The 27,139-nt window shown below is 40.9% G+C and overlaps 1 protein-coding gene across 1 annotated transcript in view; it reads left to right on the forward strand.

Moving 5' to 3' along the window:
• Positions 1-27,139, forward strand: part of LOC136866310 (paired box protein Pax-6) — a 653,040-nt gene that overhangs the window by 389,969 nt on the left and 235,932 nt on the right. Inside the window, exon 4 of the mRNA XM_067143153.2 lies at positions 16,538-16,703. Coding sequence (XP_066999254.1) covers positions 16,538-16,703 — 166 coding nt within the window. The remainder of the gene's footprint in view (positions 1-16,537; positions 16,704-27,139) is intronic.

Raw genomic sequence — 27,139 nt, forward strand, 5'->3', positions numbered from 1 at the left:
GTCAACCTGGTACTGGCCTACAACTAACATCTCCTGTGTCTCGAAATCGTCTCCAAAGCCTGGAAATAACACTTTGTGGCACATTCAAGGATGCGGCGACTTCGGTCTGTGTCTGGCCTGCTTCCAGGCGGCCGATATTCTACCCTGCAAAACGGGGTCCAAATGGCGTCGTTGTGCCATTATGTTGTCACGTTCACCACGAGGCTACACTCCGCACACTATAACAGGGCAAACAAGACTGAGGGAATATGGGGCGCAGGCACTGGCTGTGTTTACCTTGTGGTTACGCTGCTAGTCAAAGCAGGGAACACTTCTTTCCTATACAGAGCGAACACGTAAGGTTGGTAGGTGCATATGTCGTGCGATTTGCGGTCAATTTCCCGTTGCCCTGCTTACTCGTAACTTATGCTTAACTTTTGGACACTAGTGTATTAATTGCCTTACATCGCACGAACACAAGATAGGTCTTATAGCGACGATGGCATGCGAGAGAGCTAGGAGCGGGAAGAAAGCAACCACGGTACTTAATAAAGGCAGAGCCCCAGAATTTGCCTGGTGCGTAAATGAGAAACCACGGAAAACCATCTTCAGGGCAGCCGACAGTGGGGATCGAACCCACTATCTCCTGAATGCAAGTGACCTTAGACACGCAACCTCTCTGTCGGTAAGATATTATTATTATTATTATTATTATTATTATTATTATTATTATTATTATTATTATTATTATTATTATTATTATTAATTTTGATCATTTATTGAAATATTAAGATAAACCCAAAAAAGTGCACATATCCATCATTTTGTAACTACTATTTTGAAATAGTTATTATTTAATGTTTCCACTCTGCTTCCACAGCCAGGTTTCAAATCTTGTCTATCACCATAATGTGTGCATGCACAATATGTTCCAGTGTATTCTATCTGTTTTACTTGTTCAACTGTAATGTACAGGTCGATCAAGAATATCGTTACGAGGTTATTTGTTGTATGGCTATGTTATGAAGACAAAATTCTCCAAGGTTGAGAGCTCATGAATATTCCCCCACTTGTACTGTACGTACATTCCAGTGAGGAATATATTAATATCAGAAACTAGTCAGAAAATTATTAACAGAACAGTCAAATTTCAAGCAGAACTATACAGTAAATGACTGACTAATCTTAACATTCCTAGTCAAAAATTCCCTATTTCCTAACTGTTGTGCTGAAGTTCAATCTCTCCTTTATACTCGTATATTTTTCAAGTAATGGTCCCATACGTTTCATAATTTAATAAGTGTTAAGCTTTAAATTAATTAATATTATCTTTATCATCCTTATTGTTTTACTGTGAAATAGCATACTGTTCACTTGTTAGTGAATGTATTCGTATTTCCAATTTTCTGTCCGTTTGTTTGATTCATGGGGAAGAAATATTCCAGATACAATTTTGTTCAGTTACAATTATTACTTCCATCCAGCTTTTAATCCCTTTTACAGTTGTTTTCTACGGTTTTTTACTGATCCTATAACCTCATTTCAATCTTCACTTTAATTTTTATTTTCACCTCTCGGCTGCCTATAAATGTCCATCCACGAAGGCCCTACCTATTTCTTAAATCCCGTGATCTTACTTTCACATCCTTGATATTCAACACTACTGCCCCTATTCGTATCGTATATTCACGTCCTTATTGTTTCTACATACCTGTCCCCGTGAATACATTCCTCTTCTGACTGTTCCTACACCCATCCCTAAGAATATATTCATCTTCTGATTGTTTTTACACTAACGTGCACTCGTGCATAATTCATCTGGTGGTTATTCCTACAACATTTTCTCTCATATTCTAACCCTACGTAAGGGTGTGGTGACATCACGATGCAAAAGCATGCAGTCAGCTCCCCTCCAGAATTTCCTATCCTGAAAATGGTGAGTCGCATTTTGCACGCTCTCTCCTATTAGGTCCTTGAGTTGGTCTGCTCATCGCAATGGTACACGTCTTTTGGATCTTCGGCCGTCAACTTTTCCCTCGATGATAAAATTTTCCATTGCCCCCCTGGTCTCCTGGCAATGTGCCCTAAGTATCTCAAAAGCTACTTTTTTTCTGGTTGCTTTACGTCGCACCGGCACAGATAGGTCTTATGGCGACGATGGGACAGGAAAGGTCTAGGAGTGGGAAGGAAGCGGCCGTGGCCTTAGTTGGTACGGTGTGCCGTCCATGATATTCGTAACAACATTCTATAGCACCACAATCCAAGGCATCGTTTCTGCGATGGTCTGCCATCTTCACACTCCCAGTTTCTGCTGCATATGTTACGATGGGGAATATTATAGTTCGCGCTAATCGTAATTTCGCCCTCACGGTGATGGAGATATTCTTCCAGTTACGAGTCAGCTTTGCTGTCATATTTCTCGCCATTGTGATCCGCCTGCGGATTTCAGACTCGCAGTCGCCGATGTTAGTGAGGATAGATCCCCGTTATTCGCAGGTCTGGGTAGTTGTTGTTCGGGCAGTCAACGATCATTACAACGGTCTTCGAACTGATAATTTTGAGTCCATACAGTCTTCTTAGACTTTCTAGTATCCGCAGTTAAGTCGATAGTTTATGTTCATCTCTGGCTGTTGCCGTAGTATCGTAGATCGCTAATTTTCTTGCCACCAACTGTGATGTCACCATTGCAGTCTTCGAGGACCTCCGTCATGATGTGCTTACTGTAGGTGGTGAAAAAGGACGGTCAACAAAATGCACTCCTGCTTCAGTTCTGCAGCAGTTTTGAGAAAATACCCGAAAGGGTGTCATTGACACGCAGCGCCACTGTATTTTAGGAGTAAGTTGTGTACCTAGGTTCACTACGTGCCCTGGCGTCCCCATTTCAGTGTTAATTATCCAGAGATTTTACCATTTCACCTTGTCGAAGGATGTCATGAAATCTACGAAGCTCATGAACATCATGATGATTAACTCACTAGCCTTCTCGATGAGTTATCAAACGTTCAATATCTGCTCACGCGTGCTTTACCTGGAAGGAACCCAGCCTCTTCATCCGGTATTTATGGTCGGAGGAAGGTCTTTATCCTCTCGTTTTATATCGTGAGCATGATTTTGCTGGCATGGAAGATGAGGGCTATTGTGCGATAGTTCTGCAATTGAGTGGGGTACCGTTCTTGAACAGTGACATGAAGAGGGAGTGTCACCACTACTCTGGACGTCCTAATGATGTTGTTTAAAGGGTTGCATACGTCCTGATATTCTCGGACAGGTTATGGAGGATCTTGACGTGCAGGTCGCCCACGTTCTACAGGATTTCAGCAGTAATTCCATCAAAGCCTGGTGCTTTCTGATTTCGCAACTTCTTCACTGCACGTTCCGTTTCTTTGACGATCGCTGGTTCTAGGTATTCAACCTGGTCTCATGGCATGGATTGTGGGTCGTCATGGAATAGCCTGATGCAGTACTCCCTACATACTTTGGCTACGCCCTTCGCATGCATGGTGACGTTGCCTTGTTCGTCGCTGATGATCTGTGCCTAGGCTTTGAACACTCGAACAAGATATTTTACTTTGTCGTGGAGCTGTTTGGAATGGTTCTCAGTTGCATATCTCTCCAGATCCGCACATTTCTTATCTCTTCTATAATCAAGCATGATATTTATGTTCATTCTTACCGTCTTCCGTTTCTGTTACTCAGGGTCTGCGACTGAGAGTCGGATATTTAATGGCTTATCGACTAATGCCAAGGTCTTATCAGACACCCAGTGTTGTTCTGAAATGCCACCAATATCAATTCCATGCCGTTTTAGTTCGCGTTCAGAGACGTATAGTTTTCCTGCCTGGAGAAGTCCCCTTACAATCCATGTCGTGATGGTTTTGCAATTACGGATTTGTCCTGCATTTCTTCGATCAGTAGGAGATTTTCTATGCAAGGCCTGATCGTTCACTACTGCACATCCGGTTCTTTCACTCTAGCCTGCCAGAACCCAGACTGGTGCCGATCGCTACTCGGATTGCCTGTGTCAACAGTATAATTTCCTTGACGCTTCATTATGTGCTCATGAGAAAATAATCAGGTGTTTCTCCTTGCCTTCCTGATCTTATGCCATTGGTCGGCTGAGGACTCGTGAGCCTTTTTTGGGCAAAGAGAGCCCATGTGCCCATTCCACTCGGTTATTCGTTTCTAAGGTATTCTTCTTCACCGAGTCGACTGTTGAGGACTTCACCGTTACCCTGGCTACGGTCGTCTATATTTATGTCCCCTGGAGAAAGCCCTAAGACCATGGTTGCCACTTACGCCAGCTCCACTGTACCGAAATCGTATTTTTCGTCATCGCTGCCAGTGTGGACTCCATCCATTCCCCCAGGGCAGGTGTTTTGTGAATTTAAGTGGCATTACCTCCTCTAAAGGTCCACAACCCTTCCTGGAGAAACTCTTCGACTCAAGACCGTTGGTCCCCACCGCCTGACGCCGGGCGTTGAGTTGCTGGCTGTACGGTCTACCCCATTAACGTAGTATGATCACTCTTGGCCAGACTTGTACTCGCGCATAATTATTTCACCTCCTGATTATTTCTACACGCCTGTACTCATGCAAATATTCGCCTCCTGATTGCTCCTACACAATTATTCTCTCACTTATATTTTCTTCCTCGTTTTTACTGCATACCTGTACTCGTAATTATAGTGAACTTCTGACTGTCTTATTCTTTTTATTATTTTATTCAACATCTGATCGTTCGAAAACACGTGTTCTCGCACTGGTACTCAATTCTTCACTGTCATGACTAAACGTTCCTAACACTTACAGTATATTCACTTCCTGACTGTTTCTTCCAAATACAATTATTCATGTTCTGCCTGCAGCTATATCCTGCTCTAGTATTTTATTTTTCCTACTGACTCTCTGGTTCTACGGCCAATATTTCGGCCTTCTCATCGGAGCCGCGGTATCCATTCACAGTCGAGTCAAAGGATTTTAATCTTAAACTGTTAATTCCATTGGTTCCGGGACTGAGTGCTTGCGCTGTCTCCCACATTTCTGCAAATCATATACCACACACAACACTATCCTCTATCTCACAAAAACGCATTTTTCTTTACATCGCAGACGCCGCCCACACTCGTCAGAAAGTCTGCCTTACGAGGGCTGCATGCACCTGGCTAGCAACAGCCACACAAAATTATTATTATTATTATTATTATTATTATTATTATTATTATTATTATTATTATTATCCGAGTGCGTATTTTGATTCTAACTGTTCTTATCCCCTTATTATAGAGATTTCCTTTACCTCCTGACTGTTCCTATATGCACTCTCTCCTGTTTATTTCCATCTTATTGCTTCCATACTCCCATCCTCATATCCTGGACCCCTTGATTGTTCTTATGTCCCCAGTTTTGTGTTTTTCTTCACCTCCTGGCAGCTCCTTTGTATCCTGCCCCCTTTCTAATGGATGTATCCATATCTCAACCTTTCCTACGTCTCCCTGACTTCCTCTCCCATGTCTCCATACTTATTTTTTTTTCACTTCTGTCTTCTCCGTAGTTATATCTTTGTTACTTTGCCTCAGCTGTCTCTGTGATCGACCTGTGCATTGAGCGGCCGGAAGCAAGCAAGCAAGCAAGCAAGCAAGAAAGCTCTTGCGGACAGGCCGGGTGTCTTGTTGAAGCTGTGACGATATCGCCGGCAGACCGCGCGTGCCGGGGCGAGCGAGGTGACTGCGGTCGACGGCTGGCGGGGCATTGGTGTGCTCAGTGGGGATAGAACAGAACATCTTCCCTAATTTTCCCGGATAAATGACAATTACCCGAACCAATTTCCCAGCGACATTTTCAGTATAGACAGAATGGCCATTCATGATAATGTTTAGTCCATATTGCTGGCATTAATGCAAACTCAACGCAAGGCAGCAGACATAGAGACAATCTAAAATTCATCATAGAAGTAGTACACTGCATTCTACAACGAACAAGCAATGTATTTAACAGATATTAAATGGAACGACAATTAATTGATATCAGAAAGAATCGGATATCCAGTGAGTACATTAGCAACATAGGCTATTACAGTGTGATATAATGGGCATTTAAACAAGGTTCTGAACACTCCCTTCTACCGCTGTCTTCCGTACTTAACGAATACTCTTACGCAATGGCTCCAATTCCTGACAGAGAATTTAAAACATCTGTTTGAAGCAGATAATTCCAGATGGTATGGGATGACTCTCAGGATGCTCCTAGAGTTTACATCTCGAGGGATGTACAGTGGAAGAAACACATTAGGCACATCACGTAATATTTTAGTTTATCAGTTTACCTACGTATTGTAGCAAATTTTCCTAATTAACATCTATATTCTAAGGATCTTTAACGTGAGGAATCGTATCGTTTATCTTTTTCAACGTTTTTCTGGGGTCGGCTGTGCGCCCAGTCTTAGTCTGAGACTTAGCTGGGAGACGAATGCCCCTCCTTCACCATGCGCTCTTCCTATTGAAAATCCCATCCAGTGTCACCAGGACTGGAAACTAGGATACTCTGCTCTATGAGCCAAGTAATTAAACCACTGTGCCTGCCCCCACACCCTCCTTCCCCTCCTGAAGAATCCAATAGTTAACACTCAAAAAATGATAATATAATGAGAGATTCGCTCAATGTTGTTGAAAGACCGACGGAACTGTAAAACGGCCCCCCTTTTATGTGGAGTAAACCTAACATTAACTTCCCTTAACAACATCCAGTTGTTACTTTTCATGATTGGTATACTCGTCTAATCATCTATTTGCGATGCCATTAACTTTGTTAGGGAGGTGCAGTCAAAGGCTCTATGTATATTTGACTCAGCTAAACAGTCCACTCTCCCAGTAAATCTAGGTTTATGTATAATCAGCCAAGAATAACATTTGTCAGTCTCGCTCGAATCAATTGAACTGATCAGAACAAATCAAATGCTCACTAACCACATCGACGTTCGCAATGATATACAACTTAACAATTCGTCGTAAGATTTTAATTCCGAACGCAGTACTGTCAATGAGTAAGGTATACCACTTACACTTTTAAAACAGAGATTGACCGACTTGAAGATTGTCACAAGAATAAATGTTGATCACTTATTCAATGATATTCCTCTGGTATAAAACCTTATTAATGCCCATTCTCTCTTTCATTAAACATGATTACTACATCAAGGAAAAAATAAGGAAAGCGTGGAGTGAATATTTTCATCTGAATCAAATTATGAGGTTACAATATAGTTATGTCTTCATCCTGAAGGCTGTCTTAGAAGTGAAGCTTCCACGGTGTGAAGAATTATTTAATTTAATTTCCGGGTTGAACCGTGTTGTACTTGTACGCACATCACGTACAGTTTGCCGACGTTTCGAATACATTGCAGTATTCTTTGTCAAGGCGACTGAAATACCCCTACTCGATCCGAGGTAATCAGTCTCCCAGGCGGAAATTACACTACTAGAGTGGCCTAGATCTTGGCCTTTATATCCTAGCCTTTCTGGCTGACGTAAGCCCTGGCTGTCTCGCGAGAATTCTGGAGAGTATGCGTCACAGCCAGGTAGTGGGGACTTGCCCGCGCTGTTATGTAATGGGGTTGCGGCCCGTGTATTTATGTTGTGGTCTGTATGTCTTAAACTATGAATGACAGGCATCCAAGAATTACTGATTTTATATCCTTCTTCTAAATTTATGTTGTTCGGATGTTTCTTGATTTCGATAGCCTCGCGGATTTTCCTTTCCACATTCCAAGGATCTTGGTCTTGTCAAATGATATTCCGTGCCTAGTTTCGTAGGAATGCTTGGTTACTGCTGAAATATCTGTGTTTTGGTTCTTGGTGTGACGGATATGTTCTTTTAGGCGGGTGGAGATCAGATGTTTTGTCTCACCTACATAACAAGCTCCGCAGCTACATTCAATGTGATACACTCCAGGGGCCTGTAATTCTATTGTGTCTTTTACTGGTGGTAGATAACGGGCTAGCTTACGGTGAGGTTTATAGATAGTTTTTATGTTGTATTTGTCTAGTATCTTGCCGATCCTGTCTGTAGTGGTTTTAATGTATGGCAGGGTTTCCTGCTGTCCTAGCGATATCTGACGCAGAGCACCTCGAGGAAGAGAAAGAACACCTCACGGAAACCCTTAGGAAAAATGGCTACTCGCTCAATAACATCCGACGAGTCCTTAAAAAATCAGAAGATAACAAAGAAAAGGCCGCCGCAGGAGAAAACAACGGGAAAGAAGAACTGACCCGCCAGAAAACAGCGATACTGCCATACATTAAAAACACTACAGACAGGATCGGCAAGATACTGGACAAATACAACATAAAAACTATCTATAAACCTCACCGGAAGCTAGCCCGTTATCTACCACCAGTAAAAGACACAATAGAATTACAGGCCCCTGGAGTGTATCACATTGAATGTAGCTGCGGAGCTTGTTATGTAGGTGAGACAAAACGTCTGATCTCCACCCGCCTAAAAGAACATATCCGTCACACCAAGAACCAAAACACAGATATTTCAGCAGTAGCCAAGCATTCCTACGAAACTAGGCACGGAATATCATTTGACAAGACCAAGATCCTAGCAGCTATCCCTTGGAATCTGGAAAGGAATATCCGCGAGGCTATCGAAATCAAGAAACATCCGAACAACATAAATTTAGAAGAAGGATATAAAATCAGTAATTCTTGGATGCCTGTCATTCATAGTTTAAGACATACAGACCACAACATAAACACACGGGCCGCAACCCCATTACATAACAACGCGGGCAAGTCCCCACTACCTGGCTGTGACGCATACTCTCCAGAATTCTCACGAGACAGCCAGGGCTTACGTCAGCCAGAAAGGATAGGATATAAATGCCAAGATCTAGGCCACTCTAGTAGTGTAATTTCTGCCTGGGAGACTGATTACCTCGGATCGAGTAGGGGTATTTCAGTCGCTTTGACAAAAAATACTGCAATGTTTTCGAAACGTCGGCAAACTGTACGTGATGTGCGTACAAGTACAACACGGTTCAACCCGGAAATTAAATTAAATAATCCTGAAGGCTGGTTCGATCCTACAGTTCCACCATCAACTGTCAGAGGAATTCCGGATGTCACTAAAGATGCGTACTAGGAAAATTAGGAGAGAGGTACTGAAATTTCCGGTTGCTTTCATGTCTGAGCCATTTGGCACCATTTTTAGTCTACCAGGAACATTAAAAAGTACACATCAACCAATCCTATAATATAAGCCATACTCTCGGTGTCATTCGTCACAGGAATTTCATTACATATACCTTAGTCATCTCTCACATCGTCAAAGCCAAGGATCAGACTAAGACTGTTAAATGAAAGTAACACGCTTTCTCTAACCCATACAAGAAGATATAGGATACTGCAAACGCTATATATCTCGATATACTGCGCAACTAAACTCTTGTTTAGCCCTGTGGTGTAGATTTGACGCCCTTGCCTCTTACCTAGAGAATCCGGGTTTTTTCTCCGGCCAGCCCACTTTCTGGAAAGAGGGCTGTTATGGGGTTCACTCAGCCTCGTGAGACAAGCCCTATCTGATATAAGAGGCAGTGGACCTGATCACAAATACTAAGCAATATCTTCAGGCCATCATACTGGACCAGCAGCGCCCCCTCACTGGAGTATGTCAAGGACAGGTTATGAAACCACGTGATGATCGATTAAGTAAGGCAAAAGATATACATCTCACAAATATATTTTTCCTCTATTTCATTCCAAAATCCTACCAAATCAGAGCAGGTACGCCACTACTTCCTCTCACGACCACTAGAACGCATTTAATGTCAGTCAAACTGTCCCAAACTCAGTTATAAAATAGCGGCGCTGGCAGAACAATGGTCAAATACGAGGGGTAAAGAAATCGTAGGAAACGTTCTAATATACTGAGAACAGGTGTCGTATTGACGCACGATAATACCAGGCTACTATCAACCAACTCCAAGTAATATCCCTCTTTAGTTTGGATGCAGTTCATCGGACTATCATACACGAAATTGGACATGGCTCTTGAATTCAAGTTTTCTCTACCGAAAAGGGTGTGTTGGTATAACATTAAAATGGATGCTTAGGCGAGTACAAGGATTATGTGTGAAAACAACTCGTAGTAATCCCATACAAGCTATGTGACTGCGCAGTTCGGAGATGGTGGGTTCGAATCCCACCATCGGTAGCTCCGAAGATGATTTTTCGTTGTTTCCCATTTTTTACATCTGGTAAATGGCGGGGCGTTAATTAAGACCATGGTCGCTTCCTTCCCTGTCCTAGCCCTTTCCTATGCCATAACCTCTATAAGACCTGTATGAGTCTGTGCGACGTAATACTGATAGGAAGAAGGTGCTGCGTAAATTTATGCAGTGAGAGGACTTGTTTTACTATTTATTAAAATGTCCTCGTTCCTTATACCTTATTGCTAACGAGATTCTTGAGATGTCTAAATGCCTTCAGCTGCCTCTGTTGGAATGAGGGAATTGGGTTGTAAATGAATTACTGGGAAAATAACGGGTCTAATCCGCCTGAAACTCGGTGATTAACTGCTAGATTACTACCGTTTAGTGTCAAGCAGAGGAATATTTCACCCACAAGGAAACAATGGTTTATCAAACAAGAGGAACTTCGTAAGGATAAACATAGGCTACCTACGGCATGGTTGTCAGAGTAATAGACATTATGACATGGGAATCAATTTTCTGTTAGAATAACACGCTCAGTATTTGTGTTTTAGTTGCAATTCGCATTTCACCCCGGATCTATTGTCGGTACAACAGTTTATAACGATAGTTGACGGAACGTAAGACTGTGTTTTAATAAAGTGTGTGAATGGTTTTTATTTATAAATTTAGATTACCTTCGGTTATGTCTTCTAAGAAAATGTTAATATAGGTCGTATTCTCAGAGAATTCTAAGAGTAATCTCCGTTTTGCTAAATATTTGTAGATAACTTTCTCAAATCAGGAATTAGGTCATACCAGAAAATTATTATATAACCAAACCTTACAAAAATATGTTTGTATTCTTAAGGTTTTATCCCCAGTTTCCAAGCAGGAGAGCTCACCGAATGCCCTGCCACAGAAGAGTTCCGCGCGCCGGCCGCAGTCACCTCGCTATCCTGGCGGGGTCAGGTGTTGACGAGATCAGTTCTTAGCTTGCTCTTCACACCGCTCTGATCCATCTCACACGGAAGAACTACAGTTAACACTCTCTCAGCCTACTTGTTGCTCGTCTGCCCAACCTCCTCTTCCTCCTGCTGCTGTAACCAAAGTTGACGAGATCACAAGCCATTGCAACTACAGTGTATCATTTTGAAAATAAAACATTCAATAGCCATTGACCTGTCATCATGTCAATATTGCAATAATATAAAATAAGATGATATTGATTAATAATTTAAGAATATCATAAATTCAGTAGAAAGCATGAATATATTCATGACAGATAAAGGTTTTAAGGAAACATATCAAATTAAAGTGCAGTAATCCACACAGTAAAATATTTTCAGTACTGAAGTTTGCATAATAAATCAAATTTACATTAATTTTATCATTACTTACTAAAAGAGTTTCTTAACTAATATCCTAACTCGAGGGATCTTCTCTGATTGGTTAGAAGACTATAGGAGTGTGGGGCGTCTCCGCTGTTACCCGAAGAAAGTTGGAGGATAACATTATTAATTAGCGCATGATGCTACAGTTGACAATCGACTCTATGTATACGTTCTTGACACACACACAAAGAAGTCCGTATATTTAACCTTGAATTACTCTACACGTGTCATCTGGGTGATACTAATTGAGCAATAACAACAATAAGATGCCGCCGTACTGGCCTACTGGGCCTCATGGCTATGACAATCGAGAAATCAACATTATTAATTAACAAGTCGTGAACGAAATATTTCACTCTGTGTTTAATACCGTTCTTTTTTTTCTAATCTTATGTTTTAACTTTCCGATTAGGCATATGTGATGAAATGTGTCCAAATGACTTGAAATTATTCACAGTTTCAGAGATATCGTACTTGAGTTGTCTTATGGGATAGCTATTAAAATACACATTAACTTTATAAAAATGTATCGAATGAATTATAAATAAATTCGGGAATTTAAAATACAGGTTAGGCTCCAGACCTACTGTTACTGTTCATCCAGTTGTAAAGGTTGTGACAACTTGATTTACCACTATTCCTGTATATTTATAAAAACGTTGGTGTGGTGTGTACCTCAAATTATATAGATCAATAGTCTATTAAAACTTGTTCCCAGAGACTTGAACTAAGGAACTTATGAAACATTTGTGTTGGGCGGCGGAGGGGAGGGGGGGGGGGGAGATCCGGGAATTCGCACGTCGTACGTTTAGGATTAACATAAAGATTTGACGATTTCGAAGTTCATTTACTCGATTCATAAATATAATGACAATGAATACAAACTTATTCTAAAGAGATTAATTTAGTTGTTTTACGTCTCTTTTTAACAACTTTTACAGTATTCAGAGACGCCGAGGTCCCAAATACTGTGTCCCTTTGGAGTTCTTTTTTACATGTTGGTAAATCTACCGACACGAGACTGGTGGCATATTTGAGCACTTTCAAATACCACAGGGCTGATTCGGGATCGAGCCCATCACCTTGAGCTTTATCATGTAGGTCACCCAAGTCAACACCTGGTAATTATTTCTGTTTTGGATTATGCGATCTTATCAGAAAGCAAAGAAGCAAAACAGCAAGCTTTTAATTACGTGATTTTTGATATCGTGACCATAGCCAAGGGATCTCAAGTTTTACGTTGAATCTGAGACATAAGGAGGCAACTTGCCATTTCAAAAATCCCACACGCATTTTCAGAGATTTGAACCACGGCTCTCTTGTTGAGAAACCAGTGATAATGCCGGGCTACTCGAGTTGTGTGAATGGTCGTTTTGACCATTTTTATTTACATGAGTTGCACGTACACGCATGCACAGAAATGGTGTCCCGAAATAAACAATCAACACTTCCCCACTCCAGTACTGGAAAGGAGGGATAGGGAGTGAATAGGTAGTGCTGAAGGCACAGTGTGTGTATTGCTATACACCCACTGCTGTGCCCATTTCAATCACAACAGTCTTGTAGCGGGCTGTCTACCTGCAGCAATGCGTTAAGCGAGGAGGTGGAGTGGAGGGGGAGAAACCCCATGTTTTGTTTCTGTGCATGCGTGTACATGAAGACATATTTACCTTTAAAGAAGTTATCAAATCTGTCCAAACAGAAACCTATACATTATATAACAAAACGTGTTCCTCCGACCTCCCCCACCCTTAATTCCATCCAGAAGAATTATAGAAATAAAATAAGCTTATTGGCACAACCATTAATTAATTAATTACAAACATGGAAGCATGACCAGAACTCAATACGTGCATAGGCCCTACGCGAGTTGCTATGGTGCTAAATACATACTCTACCATCTTTGGATTCATTGACATTAAATAATATCCATCCTTTCGGACCACCAAAGAGGTATCCAGATAGAATATGGTCAGCGATTTACGGCGAAGATCAGCGAGCTGCCTAATCTGATTCTGACATGGTTGTTGACTCTGATTTCTTCTGCGCCAAGGGCGTCAAGCAGAGTGGCATTGTCATCAGCTTCTTAGCAAGATTATTGAGGTTAGAATGCCAGCTTGAAGAATGTGAGATTTTTAGATTGCAAAATAACGTCTCTGTAGTATGGATTCCACATAAACAATGAGTTCCATGGTTATTTCCACGGTATCGACAGCCCATGTGAGATTTTTGAAATGTAAAGTCTCGTCGCTCCGGTGTGAATTTCACGTAAGACAGGGCGGCCTGTGACTATTATGACTATATAAACAGCCACATAGAACTGAAAGCTTGATTTTGCTTCCATGCCGAGATAGACATCTTGGTATAACGTTAACAATGATACATAGACACGTGCGAGGACAATTTCTACCAAGCACGTTCAATTAATTATAAGTGTACGAAAGAGCTTTGTAGATTTACGTAATGAGAGTTCTTGATACCATTTTATTGAATCACCCTCGTAAATACGAAGTGGTTGTGTGAGATGCTTGACTGGGAGCATTTAAACGGCAAGAATTCGAACCTACAACTCCCTACAGCTGTAGCAGCGAGGGGACCACCAGTGACAGCTAATGATACTGTTGTCGTGCCGTATTTATTGTGGCAGGCTCTACCTTGACTCTGACCTAGTTGAAGCCACTTGCAGCGGTACAGCGACCCCCTCTCTCTCCAGCCCCATTGTGTGGACACAGCCTAATCAGTTCCACGGGCACAAAGCCGTCCGTGTTTACACACCACCCTATCTCTTTAACCAACATTCATTTCATCCCACAAAGTCTCTCTTTAAAAAACCGGAAAAAAACACACATTCGTTCACGTACTTCTTCAGTAAATATGTTTTCTCACTGCGCTCTTTTTCGTCTACCCACAAGAGGAAGTAAATCCACTCAACGTTAACACATTACGTCTCTCTTCTAAAGTACTTAAAAGAAGGAAATACTCGCCGTTTACCATAGCGCACACTGCCAACTCCCTCTCATTTAAAATGCTGTAAATCTGCACATTTTAATTTACTTATATCACATTACATGACTTTATTGTGGCACCAGCAGACCGTTATTCGAAATGGAATTTGCATTTTAAGAGGCACAATTTTTTCCTTTCGCCATTCTTTTTTTAGTTCTTTTCAAATAACTTCAACATAGACTGTCACTATTTTAAAATAAGTTTTATTGTTTCAGTTACGATATGGTATATGGGACACAGTTTAAACAATCCAGGCTAGAGTGAGGTCAGATACAGACTATATTAGTCTATTTCTTGACTATCACATAAGTTCAATGGACTTTGCAACTACTATATTAATGTACCGTGTGTATTTAAAGGTGCCTGATAGTTTTTTGATGGCATTACTATGATATGAATTTGTAATTAATTGAATCGAGTTTTGCGAAACGGGCATCAAAACTTGAATTACTTTTATCTAGTATTTACCTGGGGCATGTTAGCCAAAACTCATTGGGTACCAAATTTGATTCTCCTTGAATATCTTCTTGTAATTATTGTTTCTTTTTTAGTAGCAAAGGATAAAGAATGACCTTCGTAAGATGTAAAAGCTCTCAGGTTCAACCACACAGTTGCTAAATTGATTATCTCTTTTTGGGAGGTATACTAAGCACCAACGAATGGAAATGGTGATAATACAAACATTTGATAAGTTGTCAACCGTTTATGAAGGATATGAACTCATGTCTTCCTGTAACTTGTAATCTGGAATGTTATAAACATCCCTCGGTAGATGATCAGCGCCAGGATTTTGATGACTTAAATGTTTAAAAAATTATCTAAAAATGACGACGAAAACCCAGTAAAATGATCCGAAAACAGTAAAAAAATGACAATTTTAAATGAAATGTACAATGTTTACTGATCGAGTTGGTATAGCCTATATTTATGTTATAGACGCTTTTGGGCTTTTGTCAGGCCAAGAAAACAAGGTGAAATGTTTACGTTTCACAGAAAACTTTGATCCGCTTCTTCAGAAGAAAATCTGGACTAATCACAAAGAAGACTTCTCGAATTGGAGGTTTCTCTCTTGGAATGTGGACATTTCCAAGAAGTAAGAGGTGAACAAAGTTTCTTTTGTACCCAGATTGACAAAGCGTTGTGAAGATTCTCAAGTCTCCGTATTCATTCTCACTTAAAGTTGAGATAATATCCAATTCCACACACGTAAATGCTTCAAAATCCAGAAACATGTGAGAAAATTACTCTAAATAGTCTAATAAATTCCGTAAATTCACCAAATAATGACGCATAATTTTAGTAAATGACTTAAGAATACAAAATGGCAAAAATGACAAAAAATATCTAATAAATTAGCATTTCTACAATGTGGGGACTATGATCACGATTTCTGTACAGGTTAGCAAATTTTAATAATTATAAAGAAACTCTCTAACATCACAGGAGAACAGATGACCAGTATTCTCAAAAAACATGAAGGTCCATAAAAACTACGTATATCTGATTTTCAACTACACTAAACTGCGTAGTCTAATTATAATCCGGATTACACAAATATTTTAGGTCTCATGCAAATCTCAGGATGAACAACGTCACTTTAATAACTTCAGGTAGCAGTGGCTTTAAAATATTACCCAAATTGAGGGCTAATTGCTTTGAAGAATCATTAAAAAGGAACAGAAATATTATAAGAATATTACTGATTCGATTAAGTAAAATATTTATATATTCATGTTGAATAAAAATGAGAAAATACAGTTTAAAATAGTTTTCAAATGTAGTCCTTTATTTGTTCTTAACATTGATAAGACTAAATTAAGACTAAATTTCAAAGTTACGTCATGGATGTTGATTGAAGCAACTTTGGTTCTCCTCTGTCCCTCAGTCCATTTCCCAGGGCAGACCGTCCCCTCACGGTCTGATTGCAAGCCTGACTGTAGTTTCGCTGTGTTGGTCACCATCTCAGGTCACAGTGGTGTGAACCAGCTAGGGGGGGTGTTCGTCAGCGGCCGACCCCTGCCGGATTCCACGCGACAGAAAATAGTCGAACTGGCGCATTCTGGCGCGAGACCCTGTGACATTTCGCGCATTCTCCAGGTTTCCAATGGCTGTGTTTCCAAAATTTTAGGCAGGTAAGAGGATCAGACCTTCGACATCATCAGAAGCACGCCATTCTGACCATCAGAAATGGCTTTAGAATTAGCCTGTACTTGCACAGAACCACAGCTGCTGACGGCTGAACGGTAATCACCATTTGTGTGGTGAGAACTGAAGTTAGTTATCCGCGGAATTACATATCCAATGTATACTATTGTTCAGGACCATGACTCTTTTCCTTTAGTGATGTTTATATCCTTGATATTCTTTCGATAAATCATTTCCTGAATCATACATCTGACATAAGATGCTTGTAATCTCGAAAGAAGAAAAAAGGAAATATTTAAATGAAAGTGGTTGACAGTGAGTACGGCAAGATGTATCACGTCTATTCACCTCGGAATACAAGGCACAGTAATAAATAAACAATTTAAAAATTCTCAGTTTATAAAAGTAAGCATGAACTTCATTACTTATATTTTCCTTACATCGTTCAACATATTCGTTCAAACATCCATTCGAGGTACAGTATAATTATATCGTTGTTGCGCCTGCGAAAACTGCTATATGATAATATTTTTGGGGAAATACTGACCCGCAGCACATATATAATGAGCCTTAGATAACAGAACCTTACCGGTCAAAGTTCTAAGTTAAAATATTTCACTTAGTGTTTATTGCAGACGCAACGACGATATATCCATGCCAATTAACTAGTTTATACTACTACATCCTCAATCCGTTTAGCTTGTGTCCAAGTTCAGCAGAGTCGACCTGCAAGCTCAGTGAAAGAGAGTCATTTTTGTGCGTTCTATAGTTGTTAAAACACAGTGCATTGGTCGTAACTATATTATATTTTCTTATACTTAATTTTATTTCTTTCACTGCTCTATTATCACGTAAATACACAGTCCAAGAATTTGAATTGGTCCACATGAAACAATTTAGTATTTTCATATCGCTCAGAACGTGAATATGACCTTTGTCTTCAAAACACTAATAATTATACAACTTTGAATTTATGTTCACTGGACGATACCTGGCATATGAATGATCTATAATGTACATGCTATGTAAAGTGAAAGGTAGAGGCTTGGTTACATAGAGGGTTAATATATGCAGCCATTGAGGGCAATAGTTGAATACCCAAGAGATGAAGGTTGAATTGGATATTTTGGCTATTTGAAAGGCTACTTTATGAAGGGTGTACGAAGAAGATGACAATGGATATTGATTAGTTATGGTGTTGTCCGTTCGCATAACCTTTTAGATTGAATGCATAAAGGCATAATAGCTAATAATAACTCTGTACGAATAAAGTTTAGGGATAGAAATAAATCAAGTATTATCTTTGAGGCAATAAAAACTATTATCGATTCAAAATCCTCACAGAGCTTGAAGTGTAATGTATATGTCCCTTCCATCTTTAATGTAACTTTACAAGTCTTCAGTGTCCATTAAAAGAAAATTACATTTCTCCATTATCTTGTGAGGCACAGGTATCCATTTGATTCGATATTCTTGTTACCATCCAGTACTTTAAACCTGGTCTCGAATACGATCTAAAAGTATATGCTTTCCAAGTGACTTCGTTACGCCAGTGAAAGTTAAGAAATACCAATTACTGTATATGCAAGTGCGTGAAAGAGATAAAAATTCGTCGCTAAAGTATATTTTACTGTTTTAGCTCAAGAAAACTATTCAGGATAAAACGACAATGTCCGTTTAGGTGTGCTTGAACGTCCTTGTCGTATCTTCTCACTTTACACTTTCTTGCACCTTACAAATGGGAGAACTCTATTTCTATGAATAATTTCTACGACTGCATTTAAATTCAAGCCGTCTCCATCACAGTAGATACAGTCCCCTAGAGAAGATCAAAATAGAGGCTTCTGTTCGACACCTCAACACAAAGTAGGTCAGACGGTTTATATCTACAGCGGGCCATCTTTGTTTCTGGTAATTAACCTGGAACTCATTTTAGTTGCAGGATGATTGGACGATTTACCTCATTCTATTTTCCTAATTAATGATACTCATACATTTCATCAATCAATTTCAGAAACTAACATTCTAATTTTACCTCAACCTTGCTTATGGGGCTATCATCAATACGTTTTGAAGTTAAATATATTATACTTTAATACATAATTTACTGCCAACGGCCGTAGCCGTGTTGAAACACCGGATCCCGTGAGATCTCCGAAGTTAAGCAACATTGGGCGTGGTCAGGAGTTGGATGGGTTGCCACGCGCTGTTGGTGGGGGTAAGTGAATGGAGGAGCGGAAAGGAACTGGCCGCCCTACCGCACGTAAACTCCGGCTCAGGAACACCTCTGCGGAGGTTCGGACCTGCCTTCGGGCAGAATAACCCTTACCTTACTAATATATAATTTACTAAAATACATTCATGATACGAGCCTCCGTGGCTCAGGTGGCAGCGCGCCGGCCTCTCACCACTGGGTTCCGTGGTTCAAATCCCGGTCACTCCATGTGAGATTTGTGCTGGACAAAGCGGAGGCGGGACAGGTTTTTCTCCGGGTACTCCTGTTTTCCCTGTCATATTTAATTCCAGAAACACTCTCCAATATCATTTCATTTCATATTTCATTCATTAATCATTGCCCCAGAGGAGTGCGACAGGCTTCGGAAGCCGGCACAATTCCTATCCTCACCACTAGATGGGGGCTTCATTCATCCTGACCTGGGCGAATGACTGAAAACAGGCTGTGGAGTTTCATTTTCACATTCGTGATACGGTAAGTTACAATTTTAGACAAAACAAACATTTAAAATATTCTTACTGTCCACGATCTATTTAACTATTTCCTTTTCATAGCAGTTCAATTAACAATTAATGGAACTGTTTGTGTTCATGGTCTTGTGCAGTATGTATCTACGGAACAAGATGTATCTCTGCTATTGCCTTTCAGCCTCAGCCAGTGGTAGTATTAATACCTTGCTTTATCTAGTCATTTAGCAGTATGTGTGTGGTGTGTGTTAGTTCAAATGATGGAGCACCTGTGTAGAGTCCATCAGAACCTTTGCTGATGACGAGTTACTAGGCTCCTGAAAGTAGTAGCTTAGCTGCACAGCTGGTTGGAGATCACGTAAGTACTGCACATCTTTCTATACTATGTATACTATGTAGTGAATTTAGTGTGTGTCTGTTGTTTGTTAAAACAGAGTCTTTCCAATATTTGTGTTCTTTGCGCATGTCAGAAGCGAAACAGTCTTAACTTAGAACATTTATATTTTGTTTAATGGAGATATTAGTAAGTTTAGGATAATACTCTTAAGTGGGAATTTTGATTAACAATAAATGTCAAATTGGTTTTGTATGAAATTTCGGCGTTTCGTCTTGCCAACAGTGAGACAGAACTCGTGGATTATCATGAGCAAAATAAAATATGTCAACTTATATTATTGGATACAGATAAGTTAAGACAGGCCTAAGTCTACACTTGCGGTAACTGATCGAGAAAATCGGCTTTTTCTCACAATGTGGCTAAAGGGATTACTAGTTGTTGATAACTTTGTTTGCGTAGCGTCATTGATTAGCAGTTTAGGAAATTCAGAGGAAGAGATCAAGGGGAAGATTGCTCTTGAGAAATTCACCATGAACAAGCTGTATACAATCCGAAAAAATATAGCTATCCCAAATAACATAAAATATTTACCATGTAGAGGCCCTTGGTAAATTCTAAAAATAGAAACGAATTCTTTGACATATGGTGCTGGTGGAGAATGCTGCTCATCCTTACACGAAAAATTGCACCAATTGTTCAATATTCTAAGTACTTGAAATCTCTAAATCGTACATCTGTTTGGGTCCAAAAATTACCGAGCAGTGCAACAGACCACGTTGAAAACACGGCTCGACGATGGACAGACTAAGTGAAGATGATGATCACGGAAGAATCTTCTTCAGTGTTTATTGATAAGGGTGAAAGATCACAATGGATGGCGCAGTTGGATCACGAGCATAATACGTGCACGGGGTCATGACATTCAAGAATGAGTCAACGAATAGGATGGAGGATACTTCATATGTGAAGTCGTCCGTAGGCTGTTGTGTCAGATTAAGGAAATAATAGAGAATATGCAAGCTATTTATCGGGGTATGAGGCATAATTCTCTTTTTCTTTTGACGACACTGATTATAGTAGGTTCAGGAGCCTGTATTAAAATGTTAAAAACAAATTATGATACTTTACATTTCACGTTAATTTTAAATTATATTAAACTTATTTTTAATTTTAAGTAGTTATAATGTTCTGTATACACAGGTTTATAATTATATAGTTTGGCATAATAGCAGGCTTCCTAGCCTAAGCCCCGCCATGTACAGAAAGACATAAATAAATAAATAAATAAATAAATAAATATTTGAGAGGACTGGCCTATAGCAACAACTTGCACGAGTAGAAGAGGGGAAGAAAGCAACTGGCCACCCTAGTGGAAGCAAAATCTGATTCATGATGCCTGATCATTTACTTCTGGTCTAGTTATGGACACTACTAGTTTGAATCAGAAAGTTTGAGACTCAACAAGAACGCAGTATAACTACGCGAAAATATTCGATAGCTCACGCTGCACTGCACCACACAGCATTAAACTACACTTTACGAGACAGATAAAATATACCTAGCAAAAATATACTATTTAAAACCAGTTTTCATCATTATCATAGTGGCTCCACTAACGCATATGCCCATAAACTTTTCAGCCACGACTCAACAACTCACGTAGAAATGTACAGCTTAGACAGTGGCCTACCTGTGCGGCACCGTCCTAGCTAGTTAACGAATTTCTTTATGAGCCCGAGTTTGTTTAAATAAATATAGTATGGCCGTTAACAATAACAGCGAAAAATATTCACTGTTAGTTGCTGGGATCATTGAACGTGTTGGAAGGTACACGACTAGCGAAGAGCACGCCGCGCTATACTCATGCTGTGATGAGAGTATGGTACTGCTCACACAGAAAAAGTGTCCACAAATAACCCCACACCGTACGCCTGTCCACACTACAACACGACGTGTTCCGAACTGTGGGTAGTGACACTAAGCCAAATAGGTAGACTGCCCTCTCTCTCGTTAGAGACGGTATGACCCCTCTAGTACGGCCGCGGAACACAACAGTACTTGTACTTACTACCAACTACATTCAAATAAAACGAATTTATAGTTTTTGCGTGAAGGAGCGACCAACCTTCAATCCCCTTCCTCCTTCACCATGTCTCATGCTCCCTGCAATACGGAGTACAGTAGGTCACAAACGTCCAGGTTTGGATAAGGCATCAGCTGTGAACCACGTAGCATATAACTTTGGCAAATACAGGATGGTAAATAGAGAGACGGGTAATCCGCCCAGTCAACATTACGTATTACATTTTTTACATTTCACACTTCAGAATATATACTACATGTTTCGAGAAATATAGAGCTTCCGTGGCTCAGGCGGCAGCGCGCCGGCCTCTCACCGCTGGGTTCCGTGGTTCAAATCCCGGTTACTCCATGTGAGATTTGTGCTGGACAAAGCGGAGGCGGGACAGGTTTTTCTCCGGGTACTCCGGTTTTCCCTATCATAGTTCATTCCAGCAACTCTCTCCAATATCACTTCATTTCATCTGTCGTTCATTAATCATTGCCCCAGAGGAGTGCGACAGGCTTCAGCAGCCGACACAATTCCTATCCTCGCCGTTAGATGGGGCTTCATTCATTCCATTCCTGGCCCGGTCGAATGACTGGAAACAGGCTGTGGATTTTCATTTTCTTCCAGAAATATGTCCTCTTCTTCATCTATGTAGGTTAAATTTCATATATTACATTAAGACTTAATGAAATACAGCGGGCCCCGCTAAGAAAACTAAAACTGTAACATATACAATATCACATATTAAAAACTGACAAATGTCCGCCTCTGTGGTATAGTGGTTAGTGTAATTAGCTGCCACCCCCTGAGGCCCGGGTTTGATTCCCGGCTCTGCCACGAAATTTGAAAAGTGGTACGAGGGGTGGAACGGGGTCCACTCAGCCTCGGTAGGTCAGCTGAGTAGAGGTGGGTTCGATTTCCACCTCAGTCACTCTGGAAGTGGTTTTCCGTGGTTTCCCACTTATCCTCCAGGAAAATGCCGGGATGGTACCTAACTTAAGGCCATGGCCGCTTCCTTCCCTCTTCCTTGTCTATCCCTTCCAATCTTCCCTTTACCCCGCAAGGCCCCTGTTCAGCATAGCAGGTGAGGCCGCCTGCGCGAGGTACTGGTCATCCTCCTCAGTTGCATCCCCAATCCAGAGTATGAAGCTCCAGGACTCTGCCCTTGAGGCGGTGAGGTGGGATCCCTCGCTGAGTCCGAGGGAAAAACCTACCCTGGAGGGTAAACAGATAACGAACGAAAAATTGACAAATGATGGTATGGAAATAAAGTCCGTTTTGTCATCTCCATACAAACACGAACCGATTGACAACTTGTTTGAACACCGTTTTATATGGTTTTTAATATGATCCAGTTTGATTTCGATAAGGGAGTATTGGAGTAAGAAGGGCACATTTGACGTCATTTCGCAACAGTGCTCAACATTTTATCTACACAGACACACACCCAACGTCATGTTTATATATAGATGCCTTTACCAATAAACTTTCCTAGTTCTATCATATCAGGAAAGAATTTACTAGTGTCTAGGACAATTTGTAGGCGATATTACTACTTGGTTAATTTCAGATACATACCCGTGTCGTAAAACCAAACCCCATGGCACTACAGCCCTTGAAGGGCCTTGGCCTACCAAGCGACCGCTGCTCAGCCCGAAGGCCTGCAGATTACGAGGTGTCGTGTGGTCAGAACGACGAATCCTCTCGGCCGTTATTGTTGGCTTTCTAGACCGGGGCTGCTACCTCACCGTCAATAGCTCCTCAATTCCAATCACGTAGGTTGAGTGGACCTCGAACCAGCCCTCAGGTCCAGGTAAAAATCCCTGACCTGGCCGGGAATCAAACCCGGGGCCTCCGGGTGAGAGGCAGGCACGCTACCCTACACCACGGGGCCGGCACCCGTGTCGTAACTAGCCAAAAATATCTAAGATAATGTGCTCCTTCCTTTTGGCTGAATCTGCTGGAAGTAGCCACGATTCACCATTTGCGTCCAGACAGGATTGAACCAAGTGCGCCGTATTCTGGATACTCCTTGCGAGCCCGACCGCTGTTACAGCCCAAATATCTTCGACATTGTTTAGACGGCCTCCTGCTTGAAGTCCCCTTGGTTTCCAGTTTCTCCAACAAGACCCAAATGGTCTGGGATAAATTGAGTAGAAGCATCGTCGGACTCAGTTTGGGATCTTCAAAAGTTCACTGTGGAGTGTTGTCGAGTAGAAATGTACTTACACACTTTTACTGATGTCTTCCTTCATTCATTGGATTATACGGCTGGTGTCACTATCTAATAATTCTACCAGCATGGACCGTGTCGTTTTATTTACACTATCAGACGTTTCAACCACACTTTGATGAGATATTTTCAGTAAATGACATTAAAAATAAACTGACTCCATTTTCACTGGAAGAAGTTCTAGATAACATCTTCCTTGCTAATTTAAACGTAGAGATAGTGAGCATTATCTGAAATGTAGTCAATGTGTTGAAAGTGTAAGGAACTTAGAAACGTTTAAAGGTTATTAAAATGGAAATTTATTTTTTGTCATATGTTCAACGTCGTACTAACTCTACAGGTCTTCGACGATGATTACATAAGAAATGCATACAACTGGAAATGTAACGGCGGTAGCTTTCATTACGCTACATGCCCAGCATTTGCCTGATGTGAACATAGGAAACCACGGAAAATCATCTTTAAGGCTACCAACGGTTGGGTTACCCCACTATTTCCTGAATCAAAGCTTACAGTTACATACCCTGTACCGCGTAGACAACTCACTTTGTAAAATAGGAATATTAATTTAGAAGTTACCGTAGATTTTAATATCGATAGAGGAGAAAAATGCTAGGTTAACGTTACTATAATAACTAACATATCGTAAGTATTGAATTGTCTTATTAGATCCACATGTCTACTGATGAAAAAAATTGACAACATTGAAATTCAAATAAACTTGATGAGCCATAAATGCTATTAAGGAGAAAACAACATGCGTTTTCAAACGTTTTAGAACAACTCTCAATACTGAAAAATGTGTACTAAAATTTAGAACACTGGGGACGTGAAAAGAGATAATGAAAAATATTGTATAATTATTAATCGCAAACAGAACGAATGTCTTCATCCCGATAAATCGCTGACCTTACAATTATCTTTGATTCAATGTTTACCGCGGAACCGAAGACACTTATAAACCAATTACAGCCCAGCACGCTTCCAGCTCGCCACTAACTTGGTTAAGAGTTACGATGCCACCGCAGTGAACACTCTTCACTCCTTCCTTTTCCGAGTTATCTGGGATTGGCACTTTGTATGTAATTAGCCCATTTTTTCGGCCGGATGCTTTTCATGTCGCCAAACCTATGTATTCTCTATTGTAGCGTGATGTGTTGTATGTAAATGGAGACGTGTAAAAATGAACCAAACACCGGCATCCCGAGCTAAAGGACTTAACCAAAGCTAAAATCACCGACTCGGCTGGGAGTCGAACCTTAAGACCACCACACTAACCATTCAGGCGAGAAGGCGGACCACTGAACACTCTTGCACTATTAGCTCCTAAAAGCAGACTAGTGAGGAGGCACTGATGGCTCTAAGCTCACCTGCTACCTTGACTATGGCTGCTGGAGGCTTTTGGACTTGGTTGCAAATTTGAAGGTTTGTCACCTGTTGATAGAGAGAACACAGCCTGGTGGGACATATATGACTAGGTAGGCAGGCACTAAAGTAAGTCTGCATTCAACTATTTGGTAGAGCTCGTATCATCTGACGATTCTCGCGGTAGCGTTCAGCAGAAATATGTCTCTATTGTGAGAAATTATGGGTCACTATTACTTTATAATAGTGCGGTTATTATCAGATGTATAGATTCGAATAAACAGGATGTAGGATATTTATCTATCACCCCAGGATTTTCATGGAGTTAGTGGAAGGTGGCGATTGTCGTAAGTTTTTATTAATAAATATGTTTATGTTGTTCATTAAGCCTATAAGCTGGTTCCAAATATCCTTTCATGACCTCGACTCTTTTAGTATTTCAAAACTACTTGCTTGTTTGTTGCTTGTTGTTTTAAAGGGCCTAACATCTAGGTCATCGGCCCATAATGGTACGAAATGAGACGAAATGAAATGACAAATTAAAAATCCAAAATCCTTCACTGACCACAATTCAAAACGTGAAGACGAAGAATGAATGGATGGATGGATGGATGGATGGATGGATGGATGGATGGATGGATGGATGGATGGATGGATGGATGGATGGATGGATGGATGGATGGATGGATGGATATGAATTTAAAACGATCAGTGGAACCGACTCACAGTGCTGGCGTAAAACAATAGTATTACTGACCAAGGGTCCGACTCGTTGGCTGAACGGTCAGCGTACTGGCCTTCGGTTCAGAGGGTCCCGGGTTCGATTCCCGGCCGGGTCGGGAATTTTAACCTTAATTGGTTAATTCCAATTGCACGGGGTCTGGGTGTATGTGTTGTCTTCATGATCATTTCATTCTCATCACGACGCGCAGGTCACCTACGGGTGTCAAATAGAAAGACCTGCACCTGGCGAGCCGAACCCGTCCTGGGATATCCCGGCACTAAAAGCCATACGACATTTCATTTTTACTGACCAAGGAACTGCTTCTATAGCACGATACTGAACCGATGATGCTTGAAGTCGAAAGGAGTCCAAAATTCAAGTCATCGGCCCCTCATAATGGTAGCCTACTTATCGCTAGAAAAGTAGAACCATGGTATTTGTCCAGTTGCGGTACTAATCAAGAGTAGCGTAGACTCGCGGTATTCCACACATTATGGTACTACTCACAGGTAATGAAACCCGCACATGTATCACAGACCTACGGTGTTTGTTTTGCACATTGCGGCGCCATTGACAGGCAACGCAAACCTATGGTGTTCATCGCCTCAATGTACTAACCACAGGGACTCGTATTATCCCGTGGTGTTGCTCATATAGTGGGTACTAATCATAGGCAAGCCAGATCCATGGGTTCCGTCATCCCATGGTGTCGCTTATATAGTGCGCTACTAATCACAGGTACTGTAAAAGCCGTCGCACTCTCGTTTGCTACTAATCACAAACCTATTTGGTACCTAACATGGTGTTCCCGTGTGGTACTAATCACAAAGAGTTTCATGGTTCTAATATAATTATCCCTTGGTCGTCCCTTTTAGTCACCTCTTACGACAGGCAGGGGATACCGTGGGTGTATTTTTCATCGTATTTCAAAACTGAAGGATATTGTTTTCTGAAACCCACTCAGAAAATAATGTGTTGGTGATGTTTGGTGTA

The sequence above is a fragment of the Anabrus simplex genome, chromosome 3 (assembly GCF_040414725.1).
Source record: "Anabrus simplex isolate iqAnaSimp1 chromosome 3, ASM4041472v1, whole genome shotgun sequence".
Taxonomy (NCBI): domain Eukaryota; kingdom Metazoa; phylum Arthropoda; class Insecta; order Orthoptera; family Tettigoniidae; genus Anabrus; species Anabrus simplex.